This window comes from Sminthopsis crassicaudata, chromosome 2 (assembly GCF_048593235.1).
Source record: "Sminthopsis crassicaudata isolate SCR6 chromosome 2, ASM4859323v1, whole genome shotgun sequence".
In the NCBI taxonomy this organism is placed as follows: Eukaryota; Metazoa; Chordata; class Mammalia; order Dasyuromorphia; family Dasyuridae; genus Sminthopsis; species Sminthopsis crassicaudata.
Genome location: NC_133618.1, coordinates 680693878 through 680711642, shown reverse-complemented (window position 1 = coordinate 680711642; position 17765 = coordinate 680693878). Strand labels below are relative to the sequence as shown.

General features: G+C 39.5%; 1 protein-coding gene across 1 annotated transcript in view; it reads left to right on the top strand.

The window, feature by feature from the left end:
* Positions 1–6131: 6131 nt before the first annotated feature.
* TCERG1L (transcription elongation regulator 1 like) overlaps positions 6132–17765 on the top strand; it is a 321919-nt gene continuing 310285 nt past the window's right edge. The window contains exons 1-3 of the mRNA XM_074284888.1: positions 6132–6866; positions 9275–9421; positions 10826–11006. Coding sequence (XP_074140989.1) covers positions 6132–6866; positions 9275–9421; positions 10826–11006 — 1063 coding nt within the window. The remainder of the gene's footprint in view (positions 6867–9274; positions 9422–10825; positions 11007–17765) is intronic.

Here is a 17765-nt window from a genome sequence, read left to right as displayed (position 1 = left end):
AAAGTCTTAGTATAGTTTTGAACTTTAATTACCTATAGTTAAGTAATAATAATATAAAGGGGAATGTGTGTGTTTGTGTGTGTGTGTTATACATACATATATGTAGGGATGCATATATGTATATATTACTCTCCTCATAGACAAAAATAACCGTCATCATCATCATCAGTTTGGATAATTATAAGAACTCTGTGAAATAGGTTTTATTATTATTCCCATTTTACAGATGAGGAAACTGAGGTTGAGAGAAGTTAAGTCATTTGTTGTTCAAAGTAACAGCCTAGTAAGAGTCTAAGGTAGGCTTTAAATTCAGGTCTTCCTGACCCTAATTGTAGTATTATACTCACTGTACTTGTTTTTGTAGCCCTAATAGCTAGCAGAATGACTGGAATATAATAGGCACTCAACCAATTAGTAAATATTTATGCAGCACCTACTATGTGTCAGGCACTGACTTAAGTGCTAGAGTAACAAATACAAAAAAAAAAAAAAAAAAAAAAAAAAAAAGACAATCATTGCCTTAAAAGAGTTTTCAGTGAAAGAGGAAGAGATAGCCCAGAAAAGAAAGTTGAAAATCACAGAGGGGGGAGATGTAGTTCTTGATCATGAGGTACCTTGGATATGATGGTAAAGTCCAAAAGAGCCTAGAGAGATAGAAAATGGAAATCTGGCTGGCCTGAATACTTGGGAAATGAAAGTGTACTTTCTTTTCTTTTTTTTTTTTTTAATTATAGCTTTGTATTTCCAAGATATATGCATGGATGGTTTTTTGGCATTGACCCTTGTAAAACCTTCTGTTCCAACTTTTCCCCTTCTTCCCCCCACTCTCTCCCCCAGATGGCAGGTAGACTAATACATGTTAAATATGTTAAAATATATGTTAAATACGATATATGTATACTTATCCATACAGTTAGTTTGCTACCTAAGAAGAATCAGAGAAAGTGTACTTTCTAGAAAAATAGTTGATTCAGTCACACACAGAGATGGTCACAATCTTAATATGACCATCACCCCATATCCATGATCCTTCCATGATCCACAGGTTTGAAATTATTCTCTAGGACCATAATTTCCTTCTACTCCCAAATCTCCCTGTGGATTATCCCTCCCTAAATATCTCTCTATCCTCATTGTGCTCTCTAGTCCCCCACTCCCATTCCGATTTTTTTCTCTTCATGAACTTGAGCCTATAGGCTTACCAATTTAAATTGATATGCGCATTCTTTCCTGACATTCATTGCTTCATGACATTCATTTTATTTTACCCTTTTTTCTCCTATTACTTTCAGGAACAAATAGAAAGTCCTCTGTTTATCTTTAAAACCTTTCACTGATTGTCCATATTGGTGATGAAAGTGTCTCTCCCTTGGAGGCTGCCTTGCCTCCTCCATACAATGCCTAGCATTTGAAATGGATGGCTCAATATTCTGCTGAGAATATTATTTGGTTGCATGACTACTGGTCATTGCTGCTGCTGGGCAAAAACTGACCAGAAAACAGTCATCAGGCTGTTCCTGGACTATTCCACATAGGAAGCCTAAGCCACTGGTCATAGAGTATGGTTTATCTGGAAGTGTTCATCTAGCTCGACAGCCTGTTTTTATCCTTTTATGAGAAGCTACAGTCTCTCTTAGTCTCTTTTCAGATGTCCTATATTTTGAGGTTAATGTATTCTTTCAGCAAGGGAACAATGAAAATTGGCATAGATTGGAAGAAGCTTCTAGGGAGAAGGGACTAAAATCAGAGGTTTGTTATCTCCAGGATGGAAGTAGAAAAGCCATAATGTGATATATTATTAAGACACTGGAGTGATTTGACATTTCCTTCTGCAGCTTATTTTATGAATGAGGAAATGAGGTTAAGTGACTTGCTTAATGTCAGTAAGTGTCTGAGGTCAGATTTGAACTCAAGAAAATGAGTCTCCTGAGTCTAGATTCAGCACTTTATCCCCTGTGCCACCTAGTGGCTACATGCATGCTGTGTATGTGTTCATTACTTATTTTCCATTGATAGAATATTATAATAAACTCCTTGAGAACAGGTACTATTGGGTCTTTTTATAATCACTTGTTGATACAATGACTGACAAACAGCAGGCACTTAATAAATGCTTATGGATTATTCTTCGGTCATTGTCTCTATGCTGACTATTTGCATTGTCTGCTTTCTCCACATAATCTACAGCTACTTCTTTTCTCTCTTATCAGCAGAGAGCTTTGCCTTCCGAGCAGAGAGGCCAGCTGTTACGAATTTCTTCACTACCTCACTCCTTACCTCAGAAATGCTCATGATTATTCTCATTTTCTGTTCCTTTTTTCCCCTACTTCTGTGGAAAATGTGGTCCTTCTCTTTGACAAGTTTACATAAAATTGTTCTCAATATCATGTCCTGGGGGCAGCTACATGGTGCAGTGGATAGAGCACTAGCCCTGAATTCAGGAGGACCTGAGTTCAAATCTGGTCTCAGACACTTAACATGTCCTAGCTGTGTGACCCTGGGCAAGTCACTTAACCCCAGCCTCCCCCCAAAAAAAAAAAAAAAATCATGTCCTTCCATCTCTTCTGGGGATTTGTCATTCCTCTTCTATCCCTTATCTTAGCTTTTCCCTTAACCACAGGCTTCTCCAGTCTTGTCACATATTTATAGATTTCACCCATTATAAAAACAAATAAACAAAAATCTGAAATCAAACACCACCACCATGACCAACAAGAGTAAGACCAAGGACCACAAATGCAGGATGCTGCCATTTCTACTTTTAATAGCCAGATTCTTCAAAAGTCCCATCTCTCCAAGCTGATTGCCTCTATTTTCTTTCTTTTCACTCACTTTTTAGTTTTTGAAAAATGGTTTCTGATCTCATCACTTCAATAGAATCATTCTCTTCTAAGGCATTAAAGAATTGTTAATGACAATTCTGAGGTCTTTTTATTCTTTCTCTCTGCAGGTGTAGACATGGACACCCATTGCTATTTATTGGACTGTCTTTAGTTTCTCAGCTTATTTAAAACTTTTTTTTTTCTCCTCTTTTTCTGTTTGACAATTAGACTGTTCTTTCCCCTTCTTGTGTGATCACCCATATCCCCTTGTGGGTGTGTCTCAGGATTATCTATTCACTTTATCTATTCTGGGATTTCACCAGATGCAGTGTATTCAGTGATGATTTCTATGAAGATGATTTCCAAACCTTTATATTCATCTCTAATAATCCATCAGATTTTCAGCCCCCCTTTTTCCAAATGCTTGCTGGACATTTCCATTTGGATGTCTGTAAGTCATCTCAAATTCAATATGTCTAAAGTAGACCATCTCCATATTAATTATGTTTTGTTAATGAGAGGGAGGAAGTCCTGGGTATTCAGGCGGGCAGTAGCTGAGAAATCCTGAAGCACTAATACTCCCTGAGGACAGTAGGGAAGAACATCAACCTTCTCTGACTTAAATGAGCTTTTTATTCTTAAGTCTTCTGTAAGAACCTTTTGTTCAAGTGGACCTCAGTGAAACTTTCTGGAAAACCCATGCTTACAGTATCCAATCAGAAAGCCAAACTGTTATGCCAACCCTCCCCCCTGCCCAAGGTTATATTTCCCCTATAAAAGGACTTTACTGTACTCTCACCAACTTGCTAAACTTTTTTAGGTTTATCCCCTTGTGGTCTTCTTCTGCCTCATCGTATTCTCCTTGTCATGGGTAGCTTCTTGTTGGGATTAGTATGATCACAATAGCTAAAATCTATTAAAACTCTAAACTCCTTTTAGGATTAGCCCCACAACCCCCACTTGTCACATTATAATGGTGTCTCCCTCTTGGCTAATTGTAAGTTCCACTAGGGAGCTTGCCCTTCCCCTTGTGATTTGCTAAAACCCCATTCCTTGCTAACTTCTCTTGGAATTGAGCCCAATCTTAGCAACAAAGTAAATTTTTCATCCCTTGATTTGGAGGATTTCTAAACCTACACATTCTTTGAGACAATTTGAGATACTAATGCATATTAGCAATATCATTTTGGATCAAACACCCCGAAACTCAACAGCATCCCCCTTAATGTAGTCAGGATGGTATCCTCTGAGTCATATCTGCTCACTTTTCCTAGTGTCCCATATCAATTCATTGGGAATTGCAGTCTATTCTGCCTCGATGCCACTTTGTATCCATTCCCTTCTTTGCACACACATTTTCTCCACTGGTTCAGAGCCTCTGACACTGTGATAGAAAACCACAAGCTCCTGAACGGTTTCTCTCATTCTTTTACAGGCCATCTTTTACACAGCCGTGCTCCAGGTTGATACATGCATTAAGACCTCACACCTCTCTCTACTTAGACCACATCAAGCTGGTTGTTGTCCTTTGTTCCTGAAGAGGGCCAAAATGGCGTCACCATGTTCTAGTCAAGTTACAGTATGGTTTCTTACATTATGGTTTCTTCTGAGATTTCCCAACCTGGTCACTTATTAGCATATTCTCCAGCTAGAAATGGTTTGCACGTGGTTCACATGCATTTCTATCTTTTTTTTTTTATTTATAAATCCCTCACCTTCAGAATATTAGACACTTGTGATTAGAAGCTGCTGTGCAGTGGGATTTGTAAAACCACTGATGGTAGAGTGTGTTTTACTCAGAAAGTAAACAGAATCAAACAGAAAAACCTGTGCCAGTGGTCTCAGGGCAAAGGAAGAAAGTTCCTTATCACCGGGTCCATCAGTTCTAGCAGCTGCTCCTTTGGCAGCTTTTGGTCGCTTGGCCCATAGTGGGGCCGGTCTCTGTTCACTAATCCATTCTGCTTGGAAGATTCTGCTAAACTTTTGGTTGAAATGGTTTGAAGCTTTAATAAACATGACTTTTCCAGGGTCATACAATCGATTAATACAATCAATTAATTAAATAACTACTACGTGCCAACATTAAGCACCTACTACGCTCCAGGAGAAGGTGGAGGCCTCAATGGATTGAGGGCTGGGCCTGGAGTCAGGAGGATCTGAGCTCAGTTCAGAAGGTCTTAGACACTCTCTAGTTGGGTGATCCTGGCAATTCCTTTAACCCTGGTTTCAGTCCACTGGGGAAGGACATGGTGAACATGCCCTTTGCGGAGCTTCCCTTCCCCACTCCACCCCCCCAAAAACAACAACAACAACAACAACAACAACAACAACAACAACAACAAACAACAACAACAAAATGAAACCAGGAAGACTTGGACAGAAGTGAAAGACTGAAGAACTAAGAGTTAGGACTACAAAAAGAGACAAAAGGCAATCTGCCCTCAAAGGGCTTACAGTTCCATGGGTAAGGCTACAGGAAACGAATACCTACAAGCTCTAACCCGCACAAACAGGAAATCATTAGCGCGGGCGAGGCCGGGGAATTAAGAGAGGCTTAGGGCAGGGTCCGTGGCTCTGGAGCCCAGCTCCGGCCCCTGCACCCCCGCCGGTCCTGGGTCTGAGGCTGGGAAGGAAGCAGGACCGAGGAGTCCAGCGGCCCCCGGGCCGCGTCCTCTCCGTCCAGCGGCCCCCGCGCCGCGTCCTCTCCGTCCAGCGGCCCCCGCGCCGCGTCCTCTCCGTCCAGGTTCCATTTTCTCACCGGTGAGCGGGTGAGTCGGGAGGAGCGCGGCGGGACCGGAGCAGCCCTAGGGACAAGTGCTTAGCAGCTCATCCCCCCAGACTCCCAGCGTCTAAGGTTCTGTGTGTGTGTTGGGGGGGCAGCAGTCCCCCCCCCCCAGACCCTCTACCTCCCAGACCTGCCCGTGCCAGGCTCTCTCCGGGCACAGGAGCGGCCCCTTGCCCTGGGAGCGAAGGCAGCGTCCCCTTCGGTGCCCCCCGGTTCCACTGGCCGCCAAGGTCCGGTGCTGCCCCACTGCGCTGCCCCGCGGTAACAGGCAGGTTCAGACAGAGCGGGCCATCCTCTCTTCCCCCCCATCTCCTCCCCCGCCCCCCCGGCACATCTGCACTCCCGCGCCCGGGCGGCCCGGAGAGACAGGCTGGGCCGGGGGCTGCGGCGGTCCGCTCGCCCCCTCCCCGCCAGGAAGAAACGGAAGGGGAAGGGGGTGAGGGAGGGGACGGAGCGGGGTGGGAGGGGCGGAGTCAGGGGCGGGGCGGGGCCGGGGGCGGGGCGACGTCACACGTCGCTCCTGAATGAAGTGGAGCTCCCACTCCGCTGCCTCTGCCACGGCGGCTCCCGGTGCCCGGCGCGGCTCGCCGCTCCGAGCTGCCCTGCCCGGCTCTGCTGGGCTCCCGCCGCCGCCGCCTCCCTTGCCGGTGCCGCCGCCAGGCCTGCCCTCGCCCTCGCAGCCGCGCACGGCGCCGGGCGCCCGCAGCCGGCGGGCCGGCCACTGGAGGCGGCCAGAGGCGGGCACCGATGGGCAGCGGGCAGCGCCCTCGCCCCTTCCCCGCCGCCGCCGCCCCCGCCCGGGGCCGCCCGTCCGGCTGAGCGGCGCTCCTTCCCGCGAGTCCCCTGGCCGGCCCGGCGGGTGGCCGGGGGCGGGCCGGCCGGCCTGGGCATGTAGGATGCTCCCGGGTCCGAGCCTCCCGCGGCGGCGGCCCCGCCGGCCCCCGCAGCCTCCCCCCCAGCTGCTCTGGCAGATGAACGCCGAGCTCTCCCCGCAGCCGCCGCCGCCGCCGCCGCCGCCGCCGCCCTGCCTGTGGATGGTGCCCAGCTCCGGGGGCTTCCTGCGGCTGGCCACGGGGGTCGCTGCCCCCGCCTCTGCTGCTGCCCCTCGGCCCCCCAGCCGCCGCCGCCGCCGCCGCCGCTGCTTCCCGGGGTGCCCGGCTGGCAGGTGCCCTGCGAGCCCTCCTTCTCTCCCGCTGGTCCCCGTGCCCTCCGCGGCGCCCGACCCCCCAGCGCCTCAGTACCCCTTGCTGAACGAGCAGGTAAGCCTCGGCCCCGATCCCCCTCCCTCCGCCTCCCGGTGCCCCCTCGGGGCCGCCCCCCGCAGGCGCCAGCTGGCCCGGGGTCTGCTTTTGGTGTCGCGGGGCAGCACTCGCGGGCCCCCGCCTCCTCTTCTCTCAGTTACCCCTTTCCTGGCTTTTATTCTCCGGGGTTCTCGGACTTCCCCAATGATCAATATGCAGCCTGGCAGGGAGCCCTCCGTCCCCACCCCCTAAAGTTCGTGCTGGCAGCCCCCGTGCGGGGTCTCCGGGGGTCCTGGGGGCGCTGACGGGGCTAGTGGAGGACTCACCGGGGCGGAGGATCCCCTAGGAACGAGAACAGAGACCCCGGCCCCAACTTTGTTCTCCTATCCTGCTTCCGCTGTCCAAGAGGCAGTGGTGCTGAAGTTCCAGCCTGCTAGAGCCGTAGGCTGCAGCCATGGACCCACCATGGCGGAGTTACACACGCAGAAGTTAATACTTTTACAATCCCTGGCAGACTTCAAAAGCAAATCGCGGGGGGGTGGGGGGGAGGGGAGCTGCTTGCTCATCATTCTTATCGGGGGGGGCATTTTTCCTCCCCCCTTTAAAATCCCACCGAAGGCATTCCCCAAAATTAATCTTATTCCATGGAAGTGAATGAGGAAAAAATACGATATTTAGGGTAATGAACTGGTAGCAATGTTTTCTGAATCCTCTTTCCTCGTCCTCCTGATGCCATCCATTCTCTCACGTATCCTGCACTTCAGAAGAGTTTGTCTCAAATAAAAGGATGAAAAAGCCTAGAGCAGAAAGAAAAGGGAGGGGGCAGCAAGGCACAACGATCAAGAAGGGAGGGAAGGAGGAAGAGACAGAGAAAAGGAGAAAGAGAACAGACAGAAACGCAGAGACAGAGACTTGGAGAAAGGGAGACAGAATGGCTTAAATTGTGATTGTTTCCAATTAGAAGGCAGAAAAGGAGTCTCCTCTCAGTAAATGCTAGCTCAGTTGTCTTCTGGATATCCATGCAGATAATACATTTTAAGGCGGCTTGCCCCTTACTCTGATCATTAACTTCATTAGCATATTTGAATAAATGCTGTGCAAAAAGATGGGAGACTTTTATGGATCTCCTTCCAGTCGAATCCTGTGAAATTGATGCAGCACCCTCCAGTCTTTTAAAAGTAAACCACAAGAATTAAAACTAATGCATAAAAAAATCAACTAGCATGTAGTAAACCATGCATTTGGCTTTCTGTGATATTTTCATATGCATTCAGTTTCTTTTCGGATTTGTTAAATAAACCTCTAGCCATTGCAACATTTTCAAGCTTGCCATGTCTAAATGCAACCACTAGAGGTATATAATACCAAGGAACTAACATTTTCTGTTTAGAAAGCTGCATTTGTGTGTGTGTGTGTGTGTGTGTGTGTGTGTGTGTGTGTGTGTGTGTGTGTGTGTAAATGGAAGAAGGAAAAGAGGAAAACACTAGAATGCATACTTTTTTGGCATTTGAATTCAATACAAAATATTACGTTTTAACATCAAAAGAACAGTGTTGACACTGAAGAGCAGCTAATTTATACTTATATATCTATATATCATTATATACATATGTGTCTATATATGATCTTAAAACTCAAACATTGTGAGATTTTCTCAAGCATTAAACCATACATCTTATTAATTACTAAAAAGGATTTAATTATGCATTTATAAGAGTCTTTTTTTAACACCTTGAGCTATTCATATTCAATTGTTTTTACCATCCTGTTACATGCTTTAGGTCTTAATAGTCATTCTAGACTTATATTTGCAAGCCTCTTTCTTTAGAAACTTTAAGCCTTAACACTTAAGCTTATTTTTAATGAGAAAAAAGGGTCATTAAGGGAAGAATTCATTTTGGAGAAGATGATCTTTTATTACCTTAAATTGGGAGAAATGGGTCACTAATTTTGAAATGTCATAAAATATAGTGTTTTTTCATGTTTATCAAGACAATCCAACAATGAAAAATGCATTTAACCATCTCTTTTCCTTATAGTTGATAATCCTTTTTTTTTGGGGGGGAGGGGGAGAGTAGTTCATTACCTCATCATTTATGCACTGATGTCTTTATTCTTGGAAGTTAGTTTTTCATCAGTACTCCAGTATGCACTACTCAACATTAATTTGTAATGTTACTAAACCAATATATTTACCACCATGTTCCCTGTTCATGAATTGTGGTACTCATTTAGCACTGCAGAATTGGAAAATGTATTTGATATTTCAATCACCTTTTGAAATATAAATGTCTATTTGGTTTAAAAATAGCCTTTGGACTCAAAGATCCCTAGATAAATCAGCAGTTATTTAGTCTCAAGTATTGTGGATTTATATTAGAATAAACAAAACTTCAATTTCCCTTTTCTGTCATTTTGTTTTTTAGTGGATGTTTGGAGCTCAATCACCTGTGATAGGATTTTCTCCCTCTTCTAATCTGGATTTGATCCCCATTTTCCCTCATGTATACACTTCTGCTCTTCCACCTCCTGTAGGGAAAAGTTGGCTAGAGAAGAGGATGCCCAACTGTAAGGTAAAAATGCCAATAATTTAGTTTGATCAATACATTTTAATTATATATATATATATATATATATATATATATATATATATATATATATATATATATATCATTGCAACATAGCAACCATCTACTTAAACCCTTGCACAGTAAGAATGTCTTATTAAAAATACTAATATGTTGTAGAGATTAACGCCCAAATTCTCACTTTTTACATTCAAGGCAATGATTGCATTGTTTTCCATTGGCATTTCATATTTCTAGATTTTGAGTTTGCTATTTTATGTTTTTTTTTTCTTTACTTCCTTGGAAATTTATGAATTTGAATGTCTTATGTTGTAGAATACTTAAAATTACTTGGTCAGTATCAGGAGTATTGCATGTCTATAATGCACTATAATGCACACATGGATGCATATATGCATATATGTATGTGTGTACATATTAAAGTATGGGACTTTTCCCATCAAAACAGAAATCAACTCTAACTTACTGCATGCATTTAGATGCTATTAGGGTCTGTGATAGGCTAAATGTCTGTGCTCCCAAATATAAGAACCAAAAGTAAAATTTGAATCTAGACAAGGGTTCTGGCATCTCCATCTAGCACTTTCTTCATTAGCTTTTTTGTGACTCTCTACATGTAATTAATAAAATCGTTGCCACCCCCAAACAAGTTCAGATTGTTTTTTATGCTTAGACAATGATAAGTAAGGCCACAAATTGATTATTCCTCTTGGTCAGTATACAAAGCACAATGGCAAAAGAATATTTGGAACTGATTTTTGCCTTTTATTAACCTGCTTTGTCTAAAGATAACAGGCTTTCTAATGTCTTAACTTCCATTTGATTGTGTAGCAGAGCCATTTTTGTTTCTACAATCAAAAGTCTGAAAGTACAGCTCAAAAGATCTCAATCATTCATTCCAGTTCATGGCCAGGCTGAATCTTCTTGGTGATGTCTCATGGGATTTACTTCATAACACCACTGAAAATAGTGAATTGGCTACAGTGGGCTCCCTTTTATCAACTGGGAATGTTGTTTGTTAGTTTTAGATTTCTTTGACTTCCTAGTTCTTTGATTTCTATAGTTAACCTTACTTGCTTTAAAAAGTATCTACCTATCACTTTTGGGGACCATTTATCATAATTATTTCAGCTGTTCAATGTATATATAAGCCTAACAGATCCTCAGTAGGAGATAATGTATTTACATTAATTAAACAGCAATTTTTTTTTCTAACTATATCCAGAACTTCATCTTTACAAAAGTTAAACAATTTGCCTTGGAATGCCTTGGAAATGCCATTATTTTGAACCAATGTAAGGCAGTACTGAATACATGTCCCTGAGTGTGTGTATTTTGCAAATTATGATAACTTACTTTAAGAGATTCATTTTACTTTATCTTGGACAGATATATTTAAATAACACATTTGCTCTGGACTCTACTTGGATACATCCTGAGGAATCAAGATTCTTTCATGAACATGAAAAGCCACATTTAATGACAAACCAGGTGGCCATGGCAGTATCTAGGCCAGTCCCTGCCTCCAGGCATCTCCCCACAGTGGTGTTAGCACCTCAGCCTATACCAGGTTGGTAAAAAATGATGGTGATTACTTCTGTTCATCATGTTTTACTCTCTCCAGCAAATTATCATGTGGTATTCATTGTGAATAGTATAGAACTCATTTTCATGGAAATATTATTTTGGCATTTTTCCCTATTTAAGTGGACAGGTGATATGCTAATATAAGGGAGTTAGATGTTAATTTCATTGTTTACTGTTGTTTAGGTGATGTGTGTTAGCAAGATGATGGAAAAGTTGGAAAAGACAGCATATAAAGAATTTTTTAATCACTGATCTATTTTTAGAATTTTATCTTACTCTCCGTTGGTAGCTAATAATATAGAATACTAATTGTTTACTCAACCAAGTTTAAAAAAAATATTTAAATAGGAGAATAAGTCTGAAAAAAATCACTAAACTGAATGAACCACTAAATGTTACATATTTTTAAATTCCTACCATTTTCATTTTGCCTTTCTTTATAAGCAGTATGGGAATGAAATAAATGTAATTATTTTGAAGATTAATTTAATTCATATTTTTTTAAGTTTCTGTCATTTAAAATATTATTTTCCTCAGTTAAAAAGTGATTCCATTCCTGTTTAGAAGATTTCATGTTAACCATGTAATGATGGAGAAATAATGAAATCCTTTTTAAAAATCATTTTAATACATCCTGGACTCATGATTTATGTCATATAAATACTGGTTCCATCAACATTCTTCCAAGCCCTCTTCTATGATATAATTGGTTTTAATATTTCACAATTGTATTGTTGTTTTTCCCTTCTTTCATATCATACCATTGCCATATATTTTTAAAATATTGTAACAAGGAAAATTTCCTTTGGATCATAGAGAGTTCTGTTAAGGGGAAAAATAAACATTTTCTTATTGTTTCCAAGCATCCTTTATGCTAATGAACAATGAATCTTACTTAGCATTGAGTCCTAGAGAACAATACAAATGTTTTCTATTTTTCAGAGGTTGTAATGATACTTGCCAGGGAACTGTTGTATTCTTTTCTTGCCTTTCTTAAATTATTGATTAACTGTAAATTAGATCAACATCACATAGTTATACATTTGAAAATATGTTTACAACAAAACAATAATGCTGCCTATTTGATTTTCATTCAGGGAAGAGGAGTTTGCTTATTTAGCTCCTCAGTTGATATTATTTGTTTGTTTTTAACTTGTAGTCCAAGAATCTGAGTAACTCTGAATTATTTACCCTAATTCATGGAATTCTTTCAAAGTAATATGACTGTGACTTTGATACTTTGACATGATGATGGTAGAGTCAGTGCCCTAGTCTGTCCAGGCGTCTTAGCACACAGTGCCTTTGCATAGTAGGTGCTTAATTGTAGTTGTTGGTTATTCAGGTGGCCAAATGAACATATCCAATTTATTCAATGAAAAATATTCAGTCAACTTGGCTCTTTTTTGTTCTATTAACTCTACAACCTATCTCTTTTTTTTTTAACTGTACTGTCCAATTTTCATTGGGTGAATTGGTTATCAAGTACATATTAGGAACAATCTAAGTTCAATATTTTGTTGTTGTTTTTTGTTTGTTTGTTTTGAAGTCTGTGGTATTATACTTTTGTACATTGAAGTGTAAATGTATATGAAGCTGCTTCTTGCAAAAACTTGATGACAAATATGACTTTCTCAACACTATTCTATGATAAATATTTTATGAGATCTATTTAAAGAATACTCTTATGGCTTTAACTTTCTTGTTAAAAATTATTTATATATATGCATTTATATGTATATGCACGTATATACATATATATATGTATGCATATATATATATGTATAACTGTGAAACATATTGAAAAGGAAAAAAAATCATAAAGTGCCATCTCCTATTGCCTTTGTCTGTCATTTGGGAAAATGTATTTCTTCCTTTCTACTCTGTCTTTTTCTTAATTCAAAAACTATAAGCTAATGTGGACTTTGACAGGTTTACATATTCTGTTTTTAAAGGAAATGTTCTTATCCAACAGAAATTTCAAGGACAATGCACTTACTTTGACTCAGTAAATACTGTGGAATTGGAAATAATGATGTCAGGACCAATTTGGTCTCAGATAATGTTGGATATTATCTGTGGCTGAGTAAAGTACAATCCCTTAATCTTGAGAAAGATTTCTCCTCTCTATCAGACACTAGGGGGCCTTTAAGTGGGAACATCACAATTCAGTATATAAAAGGCTGAGCCCAGGTTTGTGAAGATCTAATTTCAAATCTGGTTTCAAATACCTATAATCTGTTTGATTCTGGGTATGTTAGTTAACCAATTATTCTCATCTGTAAAGTGGAGAAAATAATAATACCTTCCTCTCAAAGTTGTAAGGATAAAATAAGTTATTTGTAAAACATTCTTTCCCCCTTCCCCAATTTTAAAGCAATATTTAAACTCAAAGCTATTATTAATAATTGTAAAATGTTCTTTTAAATACTAATGAATCTCAAAAGGATGGAAGTATCTGTTTATATGTCACTTAATTACTAATAGGTAACATAGATCAGGTAGGTTAGACAAGTAAAATATCAAAAAGGAGCAGATTATTAGATTTTAGTATTGAAGCAGATCTGTAGTGATGACCAGTGATGGTCATCTAGGAAGACACCATTGCCATTGTCTAGAAGACCAAGTTGGCCATAGAACTTTGAATTACCTTTCAAGGATTACAAGGGTAGGTCTAACTGCATATCAGGTAGTAACAATAAAAGGTCTCTGAATTAATAAATATGACAGAGCCCCTAAGATTCCCCCCCCTTCCTACCATGCTTGACATGCAGCTTTTCCAGAATACTTATCTTGTGGAAAGTCCATTATGACTGCAGATGAAATTTAAATAATGAGTTTTAGAGCCACTGGGGATTTAAAAATAGGAAAGGGAGAATTCACATAATAGGAAAGGGATTAGATTTATGATTGCATTTGAGTATGGAACTTGTGGGTGAAGGAACTCCTTTTATCAATGAAGGTTAGGATTTTTCCTACAAATTATCATCTTAGAGTTTTGTCCAGAGGGCTAAAATGCTAAAGGACTTTTCTAGGGTTACAAAGGCAGTATGTTAAATAGGCGAGGTTTGAATCCAGATTTTTCTGGTCCTGAAGTTGGGTACCACCCATGTTGTTGTTGTATGTACAAGCATTAGAGTTAAAAAAAAATTCAGAGGGTATAGAATAACCAAGCAATGTCATCTCCTCAAAATCCTCCTTATTTACTCAGTTTTAGCTCAAAAGACTTTGTGTTAAGGGATTCACTATCTTCCTAGACAGCTCATTTAACATAACATTAATATGATGTAGGTTTAAATGAGACAGACACTTTTCCTCATCAATTAGATGATAGATTTAGTCAAATAACCTTCATGTATATCACATCATGTATTTAATTTATAATTATACATTTAAGGAGAAAAACTTTGCGTTGCTTCAACAGTAGGTTGTACAGAAGTTGTGGATGACAGTAGCAGGTCATGGCCCATGGCCAATGCTGGTGAATATGATACTTGGAACAGAGACTTGTGGATCCATTAAGTTTTTCAGACTCCATCCTCTCATTTTTATCAATGAGTTGAAGAACTTATTTTATGCTCTTTATATAGCAATAAAATCAGAAAGCACTGAACATTGGGAAATTTGGAATCAGATATCTCAAAATCTTATATTTGAGCCAGAAGATTTTTAATTTTGAAACTAATGTGAAATTATTATTTTTCATAATGAGCAATTTAATATCAAGCTCGGTCAAGTGATTGGTAATCTCTTTTTCCATCAGTTGGGTAGTCATAGAAGTAGCGAAGAGAATGTCGGACTGGTGTTTCTATTGTCTCTTCTGCCTGTGATCAGCTCTGATGTCAGCCAGTTATATGCTTGTATCTCAATTATGCATTCAGGAAAATATGATCATTTCTAGCTAAGTAGGCTATTGGATGCCATTAGTGGTTATTGACTCCTTCCTAAAAGGACCAGAATGTTTCATTCCCATTCCTTTATTCTTTTACCTGTTATAAATGTCAAACCGCTGCCTGTGGCCATCAGCTATATGGGATGAAACAACACAGAGGTAGGACAAAAAGGGATCATTCACGTACATACTCAGGAAAAATAGAGTATGTGAGCAAAAGGTTGGGAAGGATGCCAATTTTTGTTTTTGCTGGAGCATATCCAAATTTTGAAGAGGTGATTTTATTTTTCATTACAAAGAATCTAAGAATATTTATAAAACTAAAAGAAAAGTGTTTAGGTTAATTGTTAGAAAATTAGGTCTACAATAGCATAGAGTAAAAGGTGAACCTACAGTCAAAGGCACAATTACTGGAAAAAAAAAAAAACTGAAGGAAATTTCCCCCTTTTTGGACAACCATATTTTAGAAATGTAACATGATGAGTGTTCATGTTATGAAAAAATTAGGTATCTGAAAATATCAAAATCACTTCAGTCTTTCAGTTTAATAATGGAGAAGTATGCAGTAAGCAAATAACATATGTGTAGATGCAAATGATAACATTTCAGGTCTATGATATTGTCAATGTGTATAATGCAGTCTTTTGACCAATGCAGTTATCACCCCTCCACACCTGACTTGATTATGTCATTGAGCTACTTGTAGTTACCCAAACCACCTCATACCTCTGTGTGTACATGCATACATGTGTGTGCTTAGACACTGCCACCAGACTTATATTTGAAAATCTTACTGATTTGTAATGCCTTGTACTATTCAGATATTCTCAGGCCCACACCAATGAATAAAAGATTACACTCTTCTCCTTCCCCATTTTGACACTTTGGGGAACCAACTCAACTATCTTTTCTTCTGCAGACCCTTTTCCTTTTATTCTGTCACCAAGTTTGCCCTAGTAATTCTTAGCCCTGGGTGAGAATCCAGCAAAGGAGACAGCGAAGGAACGGTTATATAAATAGGAGAATAAGGAAGAAGAAGTGCCCTGAAACCACAGAAGAAAGAAAATATCAAAGACAAGAAGATGTGAAAATTTAGATGGATGAAGGTTTTGAACAGATCTTTAGCTCAGGCATTTAAGAGATTATTGGAAAAAGAGATGATTGGTAACTTTGAAGAGGGCAGTTTTTGTTAAATGATAATGAACTCAGAATCCAAATTGCAGAGAATTTGGAGGAGAAGTCAAGTGGTCAGATCTTTTGGAGATGACCTTTTCAACACCTTTTGCCAAAAAGGCCAAAAAGACATGGGGTGTTAAGGAACTGGAGACAGAATCATTTCTTTCTCACCTAAATTCTCAACTCCTCATTGTCTTTTATCACCTATATCTCCTTTCCATTCAACCCATCACAAAGACCTACTGATTCCTTCTTGAAATGCATTTCATATATGTTTCCTTCTTCCCTCCAAAACAAAAACAAACAAAAAACTCACAAAAAGTCCCAGCCAATTTTTAAAAATCCTATTACTTCCAGGATCAAATAAATATATAAAATTCACCTTGTACAAGAAGTCTTTCTTTAGACTTCATAGTGGCAATGACTTCCTTATGTTGTATACATTTTGTTTTTGCATAATCATTTGCATGTTGTCTCATCCACCCCACTAGACTATAATCCCTTTGCAAGGATGATTATTGTTGCTTTTTTTTTTTTCTTATGTTCATCACTTAGTGCTGAGATAGAATACATCTCACAAATACTTGTTGACTGGCTGATTGTAAAGTGGTTTGAATTTTACTTCAGACATTCATTAGCTGTAAAAATGACCAAATCAAGTAGGTTCAGCCAAAGATATTCCTTCTTTGTAAAATATGTATCACAACAGCCAGAATCATGGTGAGAATCAAATCAAATCACGAGTGTATAGTATGTTGCAAATCCTCAAGTGTCTTTTCACAGTTGCATTTAGAAGGGCTTTTGTGAAATGAAATTGTTTTTGTCAGGAAGTCAAGAAGATCTGAGTTCAAACTAGCCTCAGATTCTTGCTAGCTATGTGATCCTGGGCAAGCTTAATGTCGCTCTGACTCAGTTTCCCCAATTATGAAATAATGCTACAAATAGCACCTTCCTCACAGGGCTGTTGTGAGGACAAATGTGATAACATTTATAAAACACAGCAGAAAGACTAGTTCATGGTAATTGCTAAATTGATGTTGTTTACCTTCTCCCCTGCTATCAAATCCAGTATTAGATGATATAAACATTTATAAAAATGGTATATGGAACCACAGTAGATTAGCAAAAAAAAAGGGATTAATTTTATTTTATGATTTAGATTATTTCTAGAAACATCTTAATAGGGCCAATGCTTTCTTAAAATAATGGATGAAATCCTCCTTAGTATTTTAAATAAGTAAGTGCCAACCAAAAATATGCTGTCTTTGAGACATAATTGTATTTTTAAATCAATTATCAATGAATGTAAATGTGGAAAAATGAAATAGTATAAAAGGAGTATGATTTTAGACTCTAAAGCCATGATAGATATGGACACAGGATGATTGAATTAAAAAAAAAAACTCACATGAATTCTTGAATCACATGATTCTAGACAGAAGAAGTATCCAAATGCTCTCCATCACAAAGTGAAGGAATGGACTAATCTGTTTGAATTAAAAGTAGTATGTCATTTCCTGAGGTTTTCCTAAAAATTGAATTTATAAACCAGAAATCAGTAAAGAAATATTTTATTTTGCTAGTGTTTTATTGTATTAACAATGTTTTCTTTCTTTTTATCTTGCTTAATAGAATTTAGAAAGAACTATGATAAGTTGTTAACTTACTGGTTTTCTT